The following is an 18,735-nucleotide window of genomic DNA, read 5'->3' as shown; positions in this document are numbered from 1 at the left end:
ATCATGCTATAGGTAGAGTCGCCAAGCACTCTAACATATCCCAAAAGCTTCTTCTCAGATGATCCATAGTCAAACACCTTTATGTGAGGATTTTGAGCCAAGATATGATCAATAGTATACCTAATCAAAATAGGAGAAAAATATAAATAAACTCATAACTTTTAAATTCTAAATGGTATGCCCTAGTCTACAGCACTAATGAAAAAAGAGATGGATATTGAGTGCCCACTATGTCAAAACCATGGCCAAGCAAATTAATGAGCTAATTGCATTTATTGAAGATCAATATTCTAGCTCAAGAGGAGAGAAAAATAAAGTATTTCAAATGCTATATCAAAACAAATAACTATAGACCTTCTAATTCTTGCTTGTATCAACATAAATATTACATAAACATTATTAACGAATCATTTGAAAGAATGAATTAAAAAAGTTGACATGTTTTTTATATACATAAATAGATCATGTACTAGAAAGAAAACCATCAATCTTTAGAATATTATTTAGAAACTGTAGTGCTACAAAAGGTTACAATGCATCATGTCGTAATGCACTTTTACATGTGACTTTGAATATAACTTCAAATGTATGAGTAACATCTGTTGTAGTAGGTCTAGCTTTAGGAATAGGATTTCTCATTTCCTCTATTCTCTTCCACCAATGCTTTAAGTGATCCAACTTAGTTGCATCTTGGATGTGAACAAAGTACTTGTAAGCTAGCCGATACAACTTTTCCAATGAAAAGGCTGCAGCATAAATATCAGTTTCCTTGGAAAACTTTGCATATGGAAAAGTATACAACTTAGGAGCCAACCACTTTCTTCGCATGCATCGCTCTTTGAATTGAGGGCCACATCGATCCTTGCCATCATTGACATATTTATCACTCTTGCTTAATCCCTAATCGATAATTCCTATGAAGACCTTATTAGACTCACTATCAAAGTGAAGCATAATGTTCGAAGGATGCAAGTCATTATGCAAAAGATCTTTTCCATGCATGTATTTTAACGTCCCCATCAAAGTACCAGCTAGATTTACGGCATGAGTACGGACACGAGATAAATGGTCTAGCTCCTCTCCCACATAGACAAAGTTCATAGCATTTAACCTTGACCATTTGTCCAATGTCTCCCCATTCCAATACTGGTACACCAATCTTGGAGGATTTATCACATGAGCAATCGTGCGAACAAGTCCTCTATGAGGTAATTGGGCTTGCATTGTTTCCATATTTGCCATTAACTCTCACATGGACCTTCTCTCTTCCCTTTCACTTGGCTTTTGAGATACCTTAAGTTTCTTAATGGCAAAGGTCTCTTTTGGATCAAAGCAGTCTACACCAATGATGTTACCTTTCACCACTCTTCCATATGAGCCTTCACCCAGCACATAATCTTTCTCTTGTACATGAATCTGTTGCTTCTCAAGAAAAAACAAAGATGGCATCTTCAATCCTGTGGGATTGACACATTCTTTTGAAGAACTAGCATTGAATGCTTCCCTCTTTGAACTCATAACTGCCTTCCACTTTAAATAAAACCAATCAATCAACTCTTCTTTATTATTTGCATCTCTGGGATTGAATGTGCTTGTCCGCTTTTCATAAACACTTTTAACTCTCCCTAGTTCTATGCGAACACTCACACAAAAATTATCTTGAAATTCATATTGCATATTCCATTGTGGATCTTCATTCTTCATCATGGTAATGACATCAGAGGAAAGATCCACACAAAGCTTATCCATCCCTCTTTCCCCTAAGTCAAAATACTTTTCCAAATCTTCTTGCGTTTTTGATAACAAGCTCATGTTGGAGCTCAGTCTCTTGCAGAACATACTGTATTTGAGCTAACAGGCAGGGACAGGCGTGGTCTTCTATCTGAGATATCAGCAGTCCTGACAAGTTTGAGGTGCAACGTCGTAGCAGCAGAAGTGTGGACCCATAAAACCAGAGTTGCCTGCGTCTTGTGTTTAACTGACGAACGAACCTGTGGCCCTATCGAGGATTCGAAGAGGCTATCTAGCATCAAACAGCAGCTATGCAACGTGCTGCGAGGAAACCAAGACAAAACCAGGGTGCAAACGAGAATCTCCATGGGCTTGACGCACTTTGAGAGACGACTTCACCAGATCATGTTTGCCGATCGAGACTTTGAAGCCTCTGAAAACCTCGAAGAAAGAATGGAAAGGACAATAGAGAAACCTCGCATTACACTCGATAATTGCACAGAGAAAGGCTATTCAGTGGTTAATGTCGCCTGTAAAGATCGACCTAAGCTGCTGTTTGACGTAGTCTGTACCCTGACAGACATGCAGTATGTAGTCTTCCATGCAAGCATACATTCTGATGAGCTGAGTCGTGCCTCTCAGGTAGTTTTTTGTTAGAAGATACACTTACGACATTGTTGCTTATCAGTGAACTTGAATTTGAATGGTTTGGAGTCACGCTGGTACTTATAAACTCTGAATTGATTTTTGTGTTGGACGTTTGCGAGCCTGCGTGATAAGCATACGGCTGCTCTTGCAGATTTTGTGATTCGTAGTGCTCATGTGCTAGGTTTTGCCAATGAGCAAGTCGTCTGATTTGGGTACTGATTCTTCGATGCAGGAATACTACATCCGGCACTTGGATGGCTGCATGCTCGACACAGAGAGTGAGAGGCAATGCGTAATAAAATGCTTGGAGGCTGCTATTGAGAGAAGGGTTTCAGAGGTGAGCAGCTAGTTATCTTGCACTTTTGGGAAGTGTGTTCTTCTTAGTTTACATTGATCAGAGCTAATTTAATGTGCAAGGATTCCAGGGGCTCAGGATGTGCGTCCTTCTTGGTTTACATTGATCTGTGCTTCTTTCTGAATACCAACTCTTTAATTTCCAGGGGCTCAGGGTGAAGGTCTGTACAAGAGATCGAATAGGTCTTCTGTCTGAAGTCACACGCCTCTTTCGAGAGAATGGTCTCACAGTCACAAGGGCTGATGTGAGTACCCAAGGAGATGAAGCAGTGAACACGTTCTATGTTGCAGATGCCTCTGGAGGACCTGTCGATTTGAAGATTGTAGATGCCATGCGCAAGAAAACAGGAGAACTTGAACTCCATATCAAGGATCTTTCCCACAGCTTGAAATATTATAACCATGAACAATCAGTTGCTTCTAGCGCTGTTCCAACTTTAAGAAATCTGATCAAAATTCAATGGAAACGATTCTCCATGAATTGGAGCTTGATCAATTCCTGAGTTGACACTAGGATCAATTGCTGTTTTACAAAGAAGATTTGTCGGTCTTATATGACTCGACTTCATTTGTTCAAGGGAGGGGGAAGACGTTTCCCAATAAGATTTACTGAGGGAAAGCTTCATTTGACTTCATTTGTTCAAGGGCACGGGAAGAGGTTTTCCAATAAGATTTACTCAGGGAAGCTTCATAGTGGTAAGTATATGATCTTCTTAATTGGTGGATAAACTCTTAAACTCTTTACTTAAATCTGGTATCTGGCTTAAACGCTTCTTCGTAATTGGTGGATGAACTCTTAATTTCTTCATCTAAATGTGGTATCAGCCTCTTGAGTTTAAGTGCTCTATGTCTGCTCTTGAAAGGAACACCCAAAATACTTGGCTCAAACTCAAGGGCTCCTTCATGTTGTATCTTTGGGATATCAGGTGTCAAAGAGTGAAGGAGATTCTTCGCTCCAAGGTCCTCTTTAAGGAACATACTTTAATCATCCATGTCTTGCAATCTAGAGAGTCATAGTATCTAGTCCTTGTTGTCATTATGGATAACTTTCATGAAGTCCACAAATTTAGTCCTTTTTATGTTGGTTTACATGATGAGTCAAATCATTAAAAGCTAGTTGATCATAATCTTGCTTTGGTGAATGAATTGTTATCCATAGAGAATTCATTTTTAATAAACATGAAAAGGAAGGGTGTTGAAAAGAGGGGAAAGGGGGGCAGGTTGAAAAGAGGGGAAAAGGGGGCGGGGGCAGCCAAAATATGCCATAACATTGCTAGCTTAAAATTAAAAAACATAATTAATCCTTGGAATCTCAAACATGAGTCCATGAGGTTGTTACTGTTAGAATTAGAAACACAAAGTGTAATATAAGAAGCTTGGTGAAATTTCCAAGTTTAATATGCTACTTTTGGTGATAAGCATTACCAAAGTTGTCAACTCAAAGATGCCTACAAAAGGAGTGCATTTCTTAATTCTTATGTTCCTAATGGCACTTCAAGTAGGAAAGAATCTCAACAGAATAGAGTCCCAAAAAGTCTCCAATAAAGCCTACATTGTATAATGGGGCTGATAAAAGGTGGGGATCTACTTTGACAACAAATATCACCATGAAGGCTGAGGAAGGCTGCCATATTTCAAGCACGAAACCAACACTCCAGCATGTGCAAAGGGTACAACTAATTGTGTCAAGTTTATTAGCATAATGACTATGACTTCGATGTTTGCCTCAATGATTCCCTCTTCCATGGAAATTTCCTATGCTATTGTTGGATTGACCTCCTACTGCACTTGCAGCAATCTCTCTCATAATTTCCAAACCTATGACAGTAGTTGCATTGTATGTTTGGCATGTATATTAGTGGGTGCACTTCTTCTTCCTTGAACTCTTGGATGCTGATGCTACTTTTGATGCTAATGTCCACTTATCTGAGATGTTCCACCTCTGTCTCTACCTATATTTGAGGCTATGAATGTGCTCATTGGATTGACATTTCTTTGCTTTAATGGCTGAGCCCTAAGTTCCACACCAAGAAACATTGATTGCATTTCTTCTAGTAATGAAACTTGCCTTTGTCTAGGAATACTTTGCAAAAGATTCTTATATCTTTCTCCGTGTACATTGAGGACGACTTGAACGATTTATGCAAACTTCATGGTCAGCTGTTGATTTTGTTGATTCTAATTACACAGGCATGAATAGATTCATTACTATTGCAAAAACTCAGATTGATCTAGCTTTTGAGTGTCAAATTTTGGAAATGATCTTTGACTCATAAAGAGTTGACAACACATCCCACACTACCTTTGATGTCTTGACTGTGTTTACTTGTCCAAGCATGACATCTTGAACATTTTTCTTGATCAAGTGATAGCCATACTTATAATTCTTATCCCGTTCTACTTGTGCTTGGACAATGGTAGGATCTAGTGTGTGCCAATTGGTAGATAGACAGGGTTCCATCTACATGCCCCAAGTTGTTGTGTAGAATGACTATTGTCTCCATCTTATACTTCCAAGTATAATAATTGGAGTTCTCTTTTTTAGTATATGCCTCTAGGATAATGCCAATGCTAAACTATAATACTAACCGAGTACTAACCAGTCTACCAACTAGGTACAATGAATAAGTCACCATTTTAATGGTTAACAATGATGCTTTGAGTTTTCAAGACATGAAGAGAGGAGGGTTCGGAGGAGTATAGCAAGAACAAGAGAAACAACATATAAGAGAGAGGATGGTTGAGATGAGTATAGCAGGAACAAGAGAACCAACATATAAGAGAAAGAACAAAGAATTAGTATGCAGATATCGTGGACATGAGGTACACGATGAAAGGAAATACTACAAGCGAGCTTTTTATTACAAGAACAAAGGAACTGCTACAAGCAATATTTTGATAACAAGAACAAAGTAGGATGAGATGCTAGTAGCAATTCAAAGGCCTGCATTATTGGAGAAGGTCAGGGAGATCCATTTGCAAGTCTAGTTCAAGAAGAACATCTTGTGATTGATGTTGATGCTACCTATGCTTTCTGAGCTCTCCATGAGATGATACTTTTGATATTCTCATAGTAGGCATCTTGACTTTTTTCATAGTTTTGATATTCTCATAGTAGGTGTCTTGATTTTTGTTGTTGGTAGTATCTAGTGTAACTGGAGGGGGGCGGGTTAGAATGATAAGGGTTAGAGAAACCTTGTGCGGTCTAGGAGTAGAGGCCATGCCTAAACACGTGGCCCAAAAGCATGCAATAAGGCAGCTGGAGAAGGGCTTGAATGCATTCAATAAGGCAACTAGAGAAGGGTAATGAATAGCTTCCCCTCCATTCAATTTGATGTATGTTTGCAAAAAGCTCCATGAGTGTAGAGGAGCTTTGTGACCCTTGGAAGATTTTATGAGAAGGATAGGGATTGTCATACACTACTGTTGGTTGCATCTTCAAACTATGAGCGGTTCTACTTCATATATGGCTGCTTGAGGACACATTCAATGCATGGTGGTGATCAAAGATCTCGTGACTAGAAGTTTTAAGAGAGTAGATGAGTTTTGTGACCCTTGGCCCATTTCATGATAATGATAGGGATCGGCTTGCACTATTGGCGATTGCACCTTCAACCTGTGAGGTAGTTCTACTTCATGGTTGCTTGAGGACACAATCAATGCATGGTGGTGATCAAAGATCTCATGTGGTGGCTTCTATGCTACCTCCTTGTGGCATGCTTTTGTAGCTCATCTCCTTCCATTCTATATTTTCATGGCAGATCTTGAAAGAAGACTTGTGTGTGTCAACTATGTGGCAACTCTTTTTTGCTTGTGTATCAAGGAGGTCAAGCTGAAAAGCATGTTCCTGTAGAAGGCTTTGTGGCTTAGATTATTAGGTTGCAAAAAGCATAGTAGTGATGAGCGACAAATTCATGTGCTTTTCTATTGTATAATTGAAATCATTTTGGTGTGAAAAAGAATTTCAGCTTTTGATATTTTATGTATCATTTTATGTGAATCTTAGTTTCTTCTCTGAGTTAAAAGAAAGATCACAATCTAAATACCAACATCCAAAGGCCTTTATTTCTAGGGACTTTCATGTAACCATCATGTGCATGTGATGGGATCATTGGTTTCAAACCAACCCACTCAAAGGAAAGTGAATGGCTACGAGCATGAAGAGCATCCTCTGCCCGAGATGAAGGGACTATTGGTCTTCCACAAGCTTCCTTATTGGATTCACTTACAACTAAATCACCTCTTTTATCCCATACAAATTTGGGAGTATTTTATTGGTGATAGAGCTACAAAGGGAGTATGAGACGACCTAAGAGAAATGAAATGATTGAGATCCATAATTTGGGAGTATTTGGTGGGTGAGAGAGATACAAAGGGAGTATGAGAGGACCTAAGAGAAATGAAGATGAGGGATTTGTGGCCACAAAGAAACAACAACAAATTTCCAATGGGACACATGCATTGCCTAAAGCGAGCTTTCACTAGAGACAATAGCTTTGTGGCCTCAAGTCTCATAATTGGCATAAGTTCTTACACGGGTGCTTTTTTAAATATTGAATCGCTCTTCATGATCATGTGATTTTGTACATATAGTTTATTCTTCTAGTTATGGTAGAAGGATGCCTATTAGAAGCCATCAAAAAATCCATCTACAAGATTAGTGCCATCATGAGGCATGCTTACTATCCATCATTAGATTTATTTATTATATATTGGTTTGGATTTGACCATGACTAATGTTGCAATCTTATTTTGGCATGTGCAAGTTAAAAGATGTATCTCTTTGAATGATATCTCTCTATCAAGTGTCCAAAAAGCTAGGGCAGAATGTTGTCAAAGTTTTGTGTTTGCTAGAGAAGCACTTTTCCTCAAACATTATGACCATCTAAGCACACTTGCTTTTGCATAGATTGGATGAGGTTGCCATTGTGAGACAATTCATAGTTATTGGATGCTTTTTCTCAAAATATTTTTGAAAAACTTGAGGGGATCTATTAGGAAACATCAAGGCCTAGGAGAAGCATGATAGAGGGTTGATTGGTGTAAGGGTCCTTGGTATATATAATGGAGATTCTTATGAGCATAGATCCCTGTATGCCTCTCTTTTAGCAGTTTAAAGATAATGATTGTGTGGTGGGTGAGATTTCTCCAGAAAAGGGATTATAATAAACATGAAAGAATCTTTGAGAGAGAAGGTAAATAAGTTTTGTATTCTCAATAGCAATGACATGCCAAAAGTGGATTGCAAAACTTGAAGAGACAAAAATAGAGAGCACATACAAGGAGAATATTTGATAGAGACATAGGACCAGGGATGATTTTTTCATGTTAGTTTCATTAGGAAGTGAAACTTTGACATTGGTGTCAAAAGTTTGTATGGCCTAATAAAATCAAAATTTCAAAACATTCGCCAGGATTTGAAACTTTTATGTAGAAATTTTGAAAGTTTCGCCATGATTTACATATTTTACTTCAAAATTAAAAAGAAAATATACACAATTTTGCTATATGCTATCAATATTGTGAAACTTAAAAAAAAGCTCGATAAACTTTCACCAGGATTATATATATATATATATATATCTTTGATAAAAACATCCATGCATCTAGGACCTCTCTAGGACACAACCATATCTAACAATCCTTGCTCTTCTCCTAGAAGACATGCCATGTCATTGGCTACAAGAAGGTCTTCATCAGGCCAAGAACAATGTGGAGACGATAAGTGAGTGTGGGTGTGGGAGTTTGCAAGGGGATGTGATTTGCATGCCAAAATCTTACTATTCAACTTATACATGTAACGATTTCTTATAGACCATGGCCATGATTTTCAAATATGTTTTATTTTACTATAAGAAATATAGTGCATTGTGGTCATACAAAGAGGGAGTAAGGTAACTGGAGAAGGAGGGGAGAGGAAGGAGGGAGGAGGAGGAGCCAAAAGGAGTAGGAGGAGGGGGGGAGGGAGGAGGGAGGAGCAAGACAAAGGAGGGGAGAGGGAGAGGGAGGTGGAGGGAGGGAGAGGGAGAGGGAGGAGGAGGGAGAGAGAGAGAGGGAGAGGGAGAGGGAGAGGGAGAGGGAGAGGGAGAGGGAGAGGGAGAGGGAGGTGGAGGGAGGTGGAGGGAGGGAGGTGGAGAGAGAGGAGGGAGGGGGAGGGAGAGAGAGGGAGGGAGAATCCCTTTCATGTGGAATGCATCGATTCAAAGCAGATCACATTTGATTGTGTGATCATGGCTAATTTTATAATTAGGTTGATTGAGTAATTTAGATGTTAATGTTGGATTTAGACAATTTAGTTACTCTAAATTTGAAATGGTTTAGAGTAATCTATAATGGTCCCAATGCTCAATTGAGGAGAGATTGAAGTGGACTTTTAAATACACTCTATCACACTCTAGATAAATGAAAGTAAACAATGTGAGTAGATACACACAAATGAATAAAGTTTATCATGACCTCGCTTTGAAGCATTTCTCATATGTTTATTCTAATGGTATTTTCATGTTGGACATGGGTGATATTTCATCAAAATCATTCTAATCCAAGTCTCCTTTTCAAACTCCTTCATTACTAATGGCTCCTTAGCCTTCCTCTTTCATCCTATAAATCCTCAACTTGTTGAGGCATTTCCTTTGTTTTCTAGCCTTGAGGTTGCTCCCTTGCTAGAGATCAATCCTCAGGTGTCTCTAGTGTGGAATTCCACTAGTTAAGGGGCATGAGTCCTTGAGCATATTGATCTTAATAACCAATACATGTTTGTACCTCAATGGATTGAGTGTATTCACCAACAAATATGAGCCCACTAGTGGATCGAGTGTATTTAAACACCTATAGATCACCAACAAATATGAGCCCATTGAGATTGATTAGACCTTCTTCTTTTGGAGCAATAAAATCTCTACATAACACTTTGATGCAGTAGAAGAGTGGATATCTATAGTCCACTCATCATATCGAATTGCGTAGGCACCTCGTGGATTACCCAAGTGCTCACATAGACCAAAATCTATCTACCCAAAATCCTTGTGGCTGATTAATCCAATTAATTCCCTATGTAAGTCGTCCAATCCAATCACTTTGTTGAGTTTGCACCCTCATGGTTCCTAGACCATGTCCTTGATGTTGGTTGCATTGACTCGTTGAATATGACTATAGCTACATCTCTCATCTTGAACTCGATCACTTGAACAAATTGAGAGGGCATCCATCCTCCATAATCCCTAGCATGCACACCGAGAGAACTTTTTTAACCCTAGAAAAATGGCCTTGTGAATGAATCTTCTTTTTGCTTGAACTCGCAATTAAACTATCTATCTATACTATGTTAATTTACATCGCCTCTCTTTGCTCTATCGCTCTGCTCCCTAGGCTCCTATCTCTCCGCTCCCTCCACCCTCCCCTCTCTACTCCACCCTCCCCTCTACACTCTTCTACTCCGCTCGGCTCTTCTACACTCCCCTCTCCACCCTCCACCCTCCCCTCTATGCTCTCACTTGTCTCTTCGAAACTTCCTCTCCACCCTCCCCTCTCCCTCTCGGTCAGCTCCTCCCCTTACCCCTCCTCTCTCACTACTCTCTTCCCCCTACCTTCCATCTCTCCCCCTTCCTCCCCTTCTCCTTCTTGGGAGGCTTTCATAGCCCCCCTTCTCTTTGCTTGCAATCTATCACCCCCCTCCTCCTTTTATGTATTTCAGAAGCCGCTGGATGCACAATCTTCTGAAATAAGCCTGTGCCACTCACGATCTGCAATGACGCTTCTGGAAGAAGCCTGCGCCACCCCCTTATACCTTAATTAATCAAAACATTGGATCCACCTTACCTTAACCAAACATTTCGCCCTCCCCCCGTTGAAACAAATTAATTGAACATGCAAACTGGGGGCCCCTATTTGGGCTTGTGAGTCTCTGATTGTTGATTCTTTTGTAGCTAGGTAATGGTACATAAACAAAATGTCTAGATTAGATCCTTGTAATTTTTGTTTAGCTACTTCAACCAAGTGTGGAAATGAGTCAATAATTTGTCACTTGAATGTAAAGTTTGATCATGATTTCACCATGGCGAATTGTCGAAATAGGCAGTGCGTTGAAAGCAAGAGAGTGGTGAGTAGAAAATCTAAAAAAGTTTTGACATAGAGCATTTGAAATAGTAGAAACATCTTTTCCATTTCCATAGACTTTAGACAAGATTGAAACGTTTTAAAATCTCATGATATTGTTGGAAGTCAAATCCATGCAAGATACTTGTCCTTTTTCTATATATGCATACTCAAATCTCAGTAGTGGACTATAGCTTGATTGAAACTAGCTGGCAACTTCTTGATTTACTGTTGACATTGTTTGACCATATGATAGAGTAGAGTTATATTTTGACACAAATCTCCATATTTCTTTGTTGCCTTATTCGATTGAATTTTGTTGAAAGAGTATATTCTTCATTCAAATCTACTTGGCAATGGATCTTTCAGGCTGTTAAAAATTTTTCAACATCTAGCAATTCTTGCTGGCTAAGCTTATCCAGTGCTTCAAAATCCAAAAGCTTACTTGGCGATTGAAATTTTCAAACTAGTTTTCCATCTTTTCCACAATCACAACCATTGTTAGGCCATGATCATGTATTGTCATGACTTCTATACCTTCATCCATAGTTAGTAGAAACATACGGAACCTATAGTCAACATGGCCAAAAAATAAAATAATGTAGGCTAACCAATGGTGAGTAGGAAAGTGCAGTCGGACTTTCTAGTTAACACGACTATGCATGTACTTAAAAAATACAATTTACCATGTTCATCCTCTATCTAGACCACCTTGGTCATTCCACCCTTGGCTCCACCTCCATTTTCACCCTCTTCCTCCATCACATCTACATCCTCATCCTCATCCTCTATCTTCTAGGATCCTCACATCCTCCCCTTTATGTTGTTTTGTGAGATAGCACCATGCAACATGCATCAATCCGAGAAAGAGGGTAGACTATGTGCTTTGGAGCCTCCTGTCACCGTTGATTGTTGTAAGGGCAACTAAGGTGAAACGTGAAGCCTAGTCTACTATAGTAGTTTGTCTACAACAATGATCGTGTGTTATTACTTCATTTGCCAAAAAAATTAGTGCCTCAAATTGGTGAATCGATGGTATCACATGCATTTATTGGATCTAAAAGGCAAACATGACCTGAGGTCTTTCATGAACCAAAGAGTTTGGCTTCATTTCATTCCCCATGTGAAGTGCCTAAGGGAGGTGGGTAAAATTTTAGATGGAAGATTGGATCTCTTAATGAGGCATGCAAACCGTGCCATGTGGCATGCATCAGTCTAAGAAGAAGGGTGGACTCTGTGTAGTAGAGCTTGCTATTGTTATCGATTATAAGGATGACTGCAGTGGAACATGAATACTATCATAGTTTGTCTACAATAGTGGCCGTGTGTTGTTAATTCATTGGCCTAAATGTTTCACGTTTGAAAATTAATGAATCAATGGTATCATAGGCATTTATTGGATCGAACAAGCAACATGACTCGAGGGAGGCCTTTCATGAAACAAAAAGTTCAATTTGTTCCCCACATGAAACGCCTAAGGGAGGTGGTAAATTTTTAGATGGAAGATTGGATCTCTTAAGATTTAAAAAGATTTTATTGGCCCGTAGCAAGAGGAATGACAAGTCATCATTTAAATTCACTTTTTGTGAAAAATGGGTAATACTACTTACCCTAACTCATTGAATATTTACCTTTGGTAAAAATGTTGGCTATAAATGGGCCCATTTTCTCTTTCCAAAAATGTCTTCATCTAATGGTGGACCTTGTCCAACATTTGGATTAGAAAACTGGCTGTGGGACAGCAACTGTTTTTCCATCGTCAAAGGCTTAGGGGGGTGTGCATCAAGTCTTGCCTCCTCAGATTACATGCATAATCATAAATTATGTTTTCTAAAATGATAGGTGTGCAGATTATGATTACAAGTTGGGAAAGGCTTAAGCTTGTGTGACGTTGCATGAATGATAGATTGGTAATGTGTGTTGCATGATGATGCGAAGGGCACAAATTCGAAGCTAAGGGTGTTTATAGAATGCACCCACCCACCCATGCCTCCCTAGGGTGCATTGAATGCATCTGGGTAGCAGGATGGATGTGAGCATGCAATTTTGCTCGTCTATGGTCCATACTGGGCATGCCCATGATGGTGTAGGCTGTGAACAACCTTAAATGTGCAGATGGAGTGGGCCAAATGCAGGTTAGTGAGTGCAATGAGGAGGGAATGGCTAGTGGGATCGTTAGAAAGCTTCCCCACGCATGCTAGTAGGGCTCTCCCAGGCCCTCTCGCAGCCCCATGAAGGGCTAGGGCTGGCTGAGAATGCTGGGCTGCCATTGCAGCTCTAGCCCACAATCCTGAAATTCCAGGATGTTGGCTCACCCTTGCATGCCCAAATCGCCTTATTGGCCCAAATAGTCTGAGGGCTATTGGATCGACTATAAGAGCATGCCAAAAGTGCACTGAGGTGCATTAAAGAAATGCGCAAACCTCCATGAGGCTTCATGGGGATGCAATTCTGGAAATGCTGGTGGTGGCTGGGCAGGGGCGTGCTAAGATTTCAACACTCCCACCAGAGCGGGGAGGTCCTTGCATAAGATGGACAGGGGAGGATAGGGTCAGAGGCAGAGGTAGAGGCAACAGGCAGGGTGGTGGCATGCATGAGAAAGAGCTTGCGAGAGGAAGGAGATGGATAAGGGGAAAAAGAGGTGATGTGGATGGAGAGCACCGGTTATCTTCTTCTTTTTGGGTGCATGCATGCAAAAGCCAAAGCGTTAGATCTTGCGTTGTCTTTTATTTTGCCACCTCTATTCACAAATGCACATGCACATGCACGATGCACGTGCACGTAATATAGAACCTGCAGCTTCGTCTACGGTTCCCATAATCAATCTTCTTCTTCCTAACGCCTTCCTTGCCACCTTGCCAAGAACTTCTTCCTCTCCTCTCTGCCCATTTCGATTTCGCCCTCCCCTTCCCTTTCTTTTGCCAACCCACTTCCCCATATCTCATCTCCTTCCGAGTCTCCTTCTTCCTTGCTTGCTTTGTAGCCCCCCCTCCACCTCAGCTGCCATGGCAGCCCCCCTTCACTACTCCTCATCCTCCTGCCCTTCCTCGGCTTCCGATCGTCCCAATCCTGCACCCCAATTTTCAGGTACGCAGCTTACGTTGCATCGGGCTCGGAACCTAGCTCTACAGCTCTCTTTAGCCTATATAATTGGGTTTGTTTCGCAACGCCTCGATGGGTCTCTTGCTAGTTTTCATCCGTTCCGAACGATTTCTTGAAACTCTCATCCGTTCTAAATCATTGCACGCAAAAAATGGTTTTTGAGTTCTCCTATCACGGCACAGTACGACCTGGATGGAAGACTTTCCGTTGTCCGTATACAAGGAAATGACTGTTTCCAGCACGTCCCTTGTTTATAGGAGGGAATGGGCCGAATTCATGCACCAGGCACAAAGCTGCGATAGACAAGGAAAATGGCTGTGATGTGCTGCATTGCTCCTTTGGAGGTATGATTTATGATTCAACTGAGAAGTCTTGTATTTCGTATCAGCATCAGACATATTTTGCTTGAAGGCTTGGCGCAAACCATCAGTGAAGCACTGATGACAGAATTGGAGCCAGGAACACTGGGCTTCAGCTTAGATGTATTTCTGGGCCCATGTTTACAGGAGGGATCCAAGCAACAACCCAGGAGCCACAAGCCAACTTGCATAGCTTGAGCATCAACCCCATCCCAAATTCGTTAAATGAAGCCCTCAGTGAAACAGAATTCCAGAATCGTGTGCAACAAGGTAAGGCACAATCTGCTATCTGTTATTTTTATAGGATTGATCTTCGCCTGAGCATAGCATCCCCACATTGTTTAATAGTGTATTTGTATTTTCAGCGTATGTTGTAAAGGCTTGTTATAAGGTATTCGAAACACTTTCGCTCAGCAGCTGACCTTGTTCTTCGTATTTGTGGCCTTCTATATTATACTCTTTTTTTGGGACTTCGGATACTGGAAGCTAATGGAGACCAAGCCTTCAAAACAGATCTAATTGTATGCTTCGGAGAAATGCTGATTGATTTTGTTCCTACACTTAGCGGATACTCATTGGCTGAGGCACCATCATTCAAGAAAGCTCCAGGTGGTGCACCTGCAAATGTGGCTGTTTGCATTGCAAGGCTGGGTGGTCATTCTGCTTTTATAGGGAAGGTGAGTTCATTCTATTTTCCTGCATTTTACGGTAGCGTTGCAAAGTTAAGGCATCCTGAGTCTTAAGTCAAGCACTTCCACCTCATTCTCTATTTCCCAACCCATTTGATCTTGATTACTGATTAGCGGGAAATACAGTCTTCATCTTATGATTATCGAGTTTTCAATGTGAATATGGCTAACTTTTCCTCAGACTCAAAGCGCAAAGAAGAGGGCAATGTAACTGGGCCTTTTAAATGTATCATTCATTTGGAAGATCAGAAATTTTAGTTGGTGCCTGGACGCTTGCATGGTAAAATTAGATCAGTTTAATGAAGCCACCTCATACATACAACTTGAATTGCACATTTATATTATGAGCAGGTTGGTGATGATGAGTTCGGTCATATGCTAAAAAGTATATTGACTCAAAATGGAGTAAGCTCGCATGGTATCAGATTCGATGCCAATGCTAGGACTGCTCTGGCATTTGTGACCCTGCGAGATGATGGCGAACGAGAGTTTATGTTCTACAGGAATCCAAGTGCTGATATGCTGCTACAGGAGTCTGAACTTGATTTAGATCTTATCTCTAAGGTGTCTGCTCAGAAACCATTATCATCAATTTTGGGAACCTGATTTTCCTGCAAACATCACTAAGGATTCTTCTTGCTCTTCCCTTTCTTGATTAGATACATTTGGTGTTGAATCAGTTTGATGAGCAGTTGTTAGTTTTAGCCTATTAATATGGCATATTCTGTCAAGCCGTAAGGTTGAACAAATGGGAAGTTAAGTTAAAAGATTTCCTTCTCTCTGATTATGAGATCCTGTATCCAACAGGCCTCAATATTTCATTATGGATCCATAAGTTTGATATCAGAACCCTGTAGATCTGCACATTTAGCAGCAATGCGGGCTGCCAAAAATTCTGGAGCACTTCTCTCCTATGATCCCAATGTGAGGCTTCCTTTGTGGCCTTCATCTGAAGAAGCACGAAAAGGTATTCTGAGCATTTGGAAGGAGGCAGATTTGATCAAGGTAATGTTACACTCTTCTCTTATGAATTCATTTGTTTGTGTAGGTCTTTTCAATGAAGTTAGTAGACAGATAACTTTTAGTTTTTTAATGTCAGGTCAGTGAAGAGGAAGTTGCATTCCTTACTAATGGTGGAGACCCATACAGTGACGATGTAGCACTGCAACTTTGGCACTCTGGTCTCAAGTTGCTACTTATAACTGAGGGACAGGAAGGATGTAGATATTACACCAAGGTAACGAGCAGTCTTTTCGGTCTTATGCATGTTTTCTGTAATTATCACTTCAAATGGCCAACCATACTATGTAGGTTCAACTAGAAGTAGTTTTTGGCATGTTGTTCCTTTTTCCAAGTTTTGCATGTAGTAGCTTTATATTGATGTATGGTGGTGTTAACTCCTTCCCTATAATTCAGAATTTTCATGGAAGAGTTCCAGGCTTTCAAGTGAGTGCCGTTGACACAACAGGTGCTGGTGATGCATTTGTTGGTGGTATCCTGAGTCAGCTTGTCATCGATCTTTCATTGTATAAGGTATAAGAGAATGTACAACATCCTTCCTGCATTTTTTATCTTAAAAATTCAACCATATGGAGTGGTGCCCAACATAATTAAAAGGAATTATCTGATCATTGCTCAGGATGAAGCTCGCTTGAAAGAGGCATTGCGTTTTGCTAATGCCTGTGGGGCATTGACTACCACCGAAAGAGGAGCCATTCCAGCTTTGCCAGACAAAGATACAGTTTTGGGGCTGATAAGTAAGACTCTGACTTCTATTTTATCCTCCATCTTCTGTTCGTTGGGTTAAGGATTGCTGGTATGATTAATCTATTTGTAATTTCAACTTTTGAGTGGCACAACAGATGCCTGTCACAATCATTGTCTGTTAGACTATACTTTCCTTTTGACAAGAGTGTAGACTTTGCTTTATACGTCATAGGGTCTGAGTGTAAACGTCTGCAGTAATATTTTAAATATCATTGCTCAAGGACACCTATAATAGACCTAAGCTATGTCAAGCCAAGAGCTTTTAATCATGTTTTGCTCAAATTTCCAGCTGCCAAGTTCATAGATGTACTTTGCTTGAGCTCTAACCAGTTGTAAATTTGACCAGATGATGGTGACCGAAAGCTACCACGAGTGCCTTCATGGCAAAATATATCACAATGGAGAGTCCCATCTCGCCAACAATCCAGAGAAATTTTAGACTTAGAAAAAGATGATATTGTGCTATAATTTCAATTTTTTGGAATCACTCGAAATCGAAGTAGCAAATTTCAAGGAATGCACATGTCAGGTGTACTATGATTGTAATACAGGCTAAAATGAAATATGTGCTTTATAAAATGGACGCTTCAGCAAACACATTGATGATTTTGTTTTGTACCGAGCATCTAAATGGTTTTGGAAAATTATTTGGATACCTACATGTACCAAACTGTTTGATTTCACTCAGCTTTGAGCGTTTTCTTTTTTTTTTGCAAAAAGAGCTTTGAGCGTTTAATTTGGCTTGCCTCTATTATTACTTAAGTATGAACACAAATTCTGTAGATCTCACCTAAATCTCTCTTTAGCATATCCTTGCTATTGTTTTCATTGTGATAATAATGAACCAAATGTGCTATGCGCCTAAAAATTTGAGAAAGGGATTTCTACAATAGATTAATGTTGAATGACATTCTGGAGCATCTCTTAAAATTTTCATAACTTCTGTAATGCAAATGATATGACCATGATTCAAAGTCCAATATTTCTTATTTTCTACGTATTCACATGCCAAAAAAGGATTCCAATTAAATGTCATAAATTTACATTATTTGAAGTAGACCTTCCTTAAGGTAATCCAATCTACCTAACCCATCCTAAGTTATCCTAACCTAAAGTAACTAACTTAACCTAAGGTAACATAAGGTTACCCCCGTGAAGGGGGAAGGGAAGGACAGGGAGGGCAGACAACTTCTTTGATATAGTTTATTGAGTTTCATTTTGACATCTTCCTCAATTTCAATTGGTTTGAAACCTATGAGAAAAACATCCTTCATGTTGTTCCATGCTTGAAATGGTTAAGGAGATATCAAAGGAACCATTTGGCTTGCTTTGAATGGAATATCATTAAAAGATAGTCCAAATGTAACTCTAGCATGTGTTTTAGTATGCCATGGCTTCCATAGAAATTGGCAAAGAGATGCATATCTTTTTTGCCTTCAAAGGTATTGACATTAGGCATTAACATCTGATGAGGTCTAGTTGGTCCTTTAGTAATGTACATCTGATATTAGAACTCATAGTTGATCCTACCATCTAGGATTTTTCAACCTTAATGTCATTTTGCAAGGACTACTGTGTGACATAGGATTGGAACCAAGGATGTTTTGGCCATGGCCTGCTATGACAATTGTCACTCTTGAATGAAGGTTGGTCCTACCTGCTTTTCTATTCAATCATGCCATGCTCAAATTGTTGCAATAATGTCTGCAAAATTTCTCCTTTGACTATGGTGCCTTATGCTCTACACAAAAGAACTCCTCCTCCCCTCTACATCATCAAAGCTTCTATCGAGCTACAAAATGCAATCAAAGGACGTTTGAGACAATAAAAGCTCCAAAGCAAATCAATGAAACATAGTCGCAAGTTGACAAATTTCTAAGATGTGAATCATGCTAGAGGTTTCCAAATCCCATTGGCTCGTTTCTGTCAGAATGCATGTGGGAGTAGTCCCAATCGATTATTCTCGAAATAACCCTTCAACTCAAGATCAA

At 39.9% G+C, this 18,735-nt stretch overlaps 3 protein-coding genes across 3 annotated transcripts; all 3 read left to right on the top strand.

The window, feature by feature from the left end:
* The first annotated feature begins 1,044 nt into the window (after positions 1–1,044).
* Positions 1,045–3,424, top strand: LOC147886288 (ACT domain-containing protein ACR3-like). The gene is made up of 4 exons (XM_087395084.1): positions 1,045–1,048; positions 1,808–2,373; positions 2,612–2,716; positions 2,880–3,424. The coding sequence occupies exons 1-4, from the start codon at positions 1,045–1,047 to the stop codon at positions 3,234–3,236; spliced, it is 1,032 nt and encodes a 343-aa protein (XP_087251210.1). The 3' UTR covers positions 3,237–3,424.
* Positions 3,425–13,732: 10,308 nt separating this feature from the next.
* On the top strand, positions 13,733–14,709 carry LOC147886287 (uncharacterized). The gene is made up of 4 exons (XM_087395083.1): positions 13,733–13,914; positions 14,187–14,273; positions 14,436–14,558; positions 14,654–14,709. The coding sequence occupies exons 1-4, from the start codon at positions 13,833–13,835 to the stop codon at positions 14,707–14,709; spliced, it is 348 nt and encodes a 115-aa protein (XP_087251209.1). The 5' UTR covers positions 13,733–13,832.
* A 60-nt stretch (positions 14,710–14,769) lies between these two features.
* Positions 14,770–17,237, top strand: LOC147886286 (putative fructokinase-4). Its single transcript, XM_087395159.1, has 7 exons — positions 14,770–14,965; positions 15,329–15,541; positions 15,785–15,982; positions 16,077–16,214; positions 16,394–16,510; positions 16,617–16,734; positions 17,091–17,237. The coding sequence occupies exons 1-7, from the start codon at positions 14,825–14,827 to the stop codon at positions 17,210–17,212; spliced, it is 1,047 nt and encodes a 348-aa protein (XP_087251285.1). The 5' UTR covers positions 14,770–14,824; the 3' UTR covers positions 17,213–17,237.
* Positions 17,238–18,735: the final 1,498 nt, after the last annotated feature.

This window comes from Dipteris shenzhenensis, chromosome 24 (assembly GCF_047967505.1).
Source record: "Dipteris shenzhenensis isolate YYH24624 ecotype China chromosome 24, Dip_SZ_1.0, whole genome shotgun sequence".
Classification (NCBI taxonomy): Eukaryota; Viridiplantae; Streptophyta; class Polypodiopsida; order Gleicheniales; family Dipteridaceae; genus Dipteris; species Dipteris shenzhenensis.
This window is presented reverse-complemented; position numbering and strand designations above follow the sequence as displayed.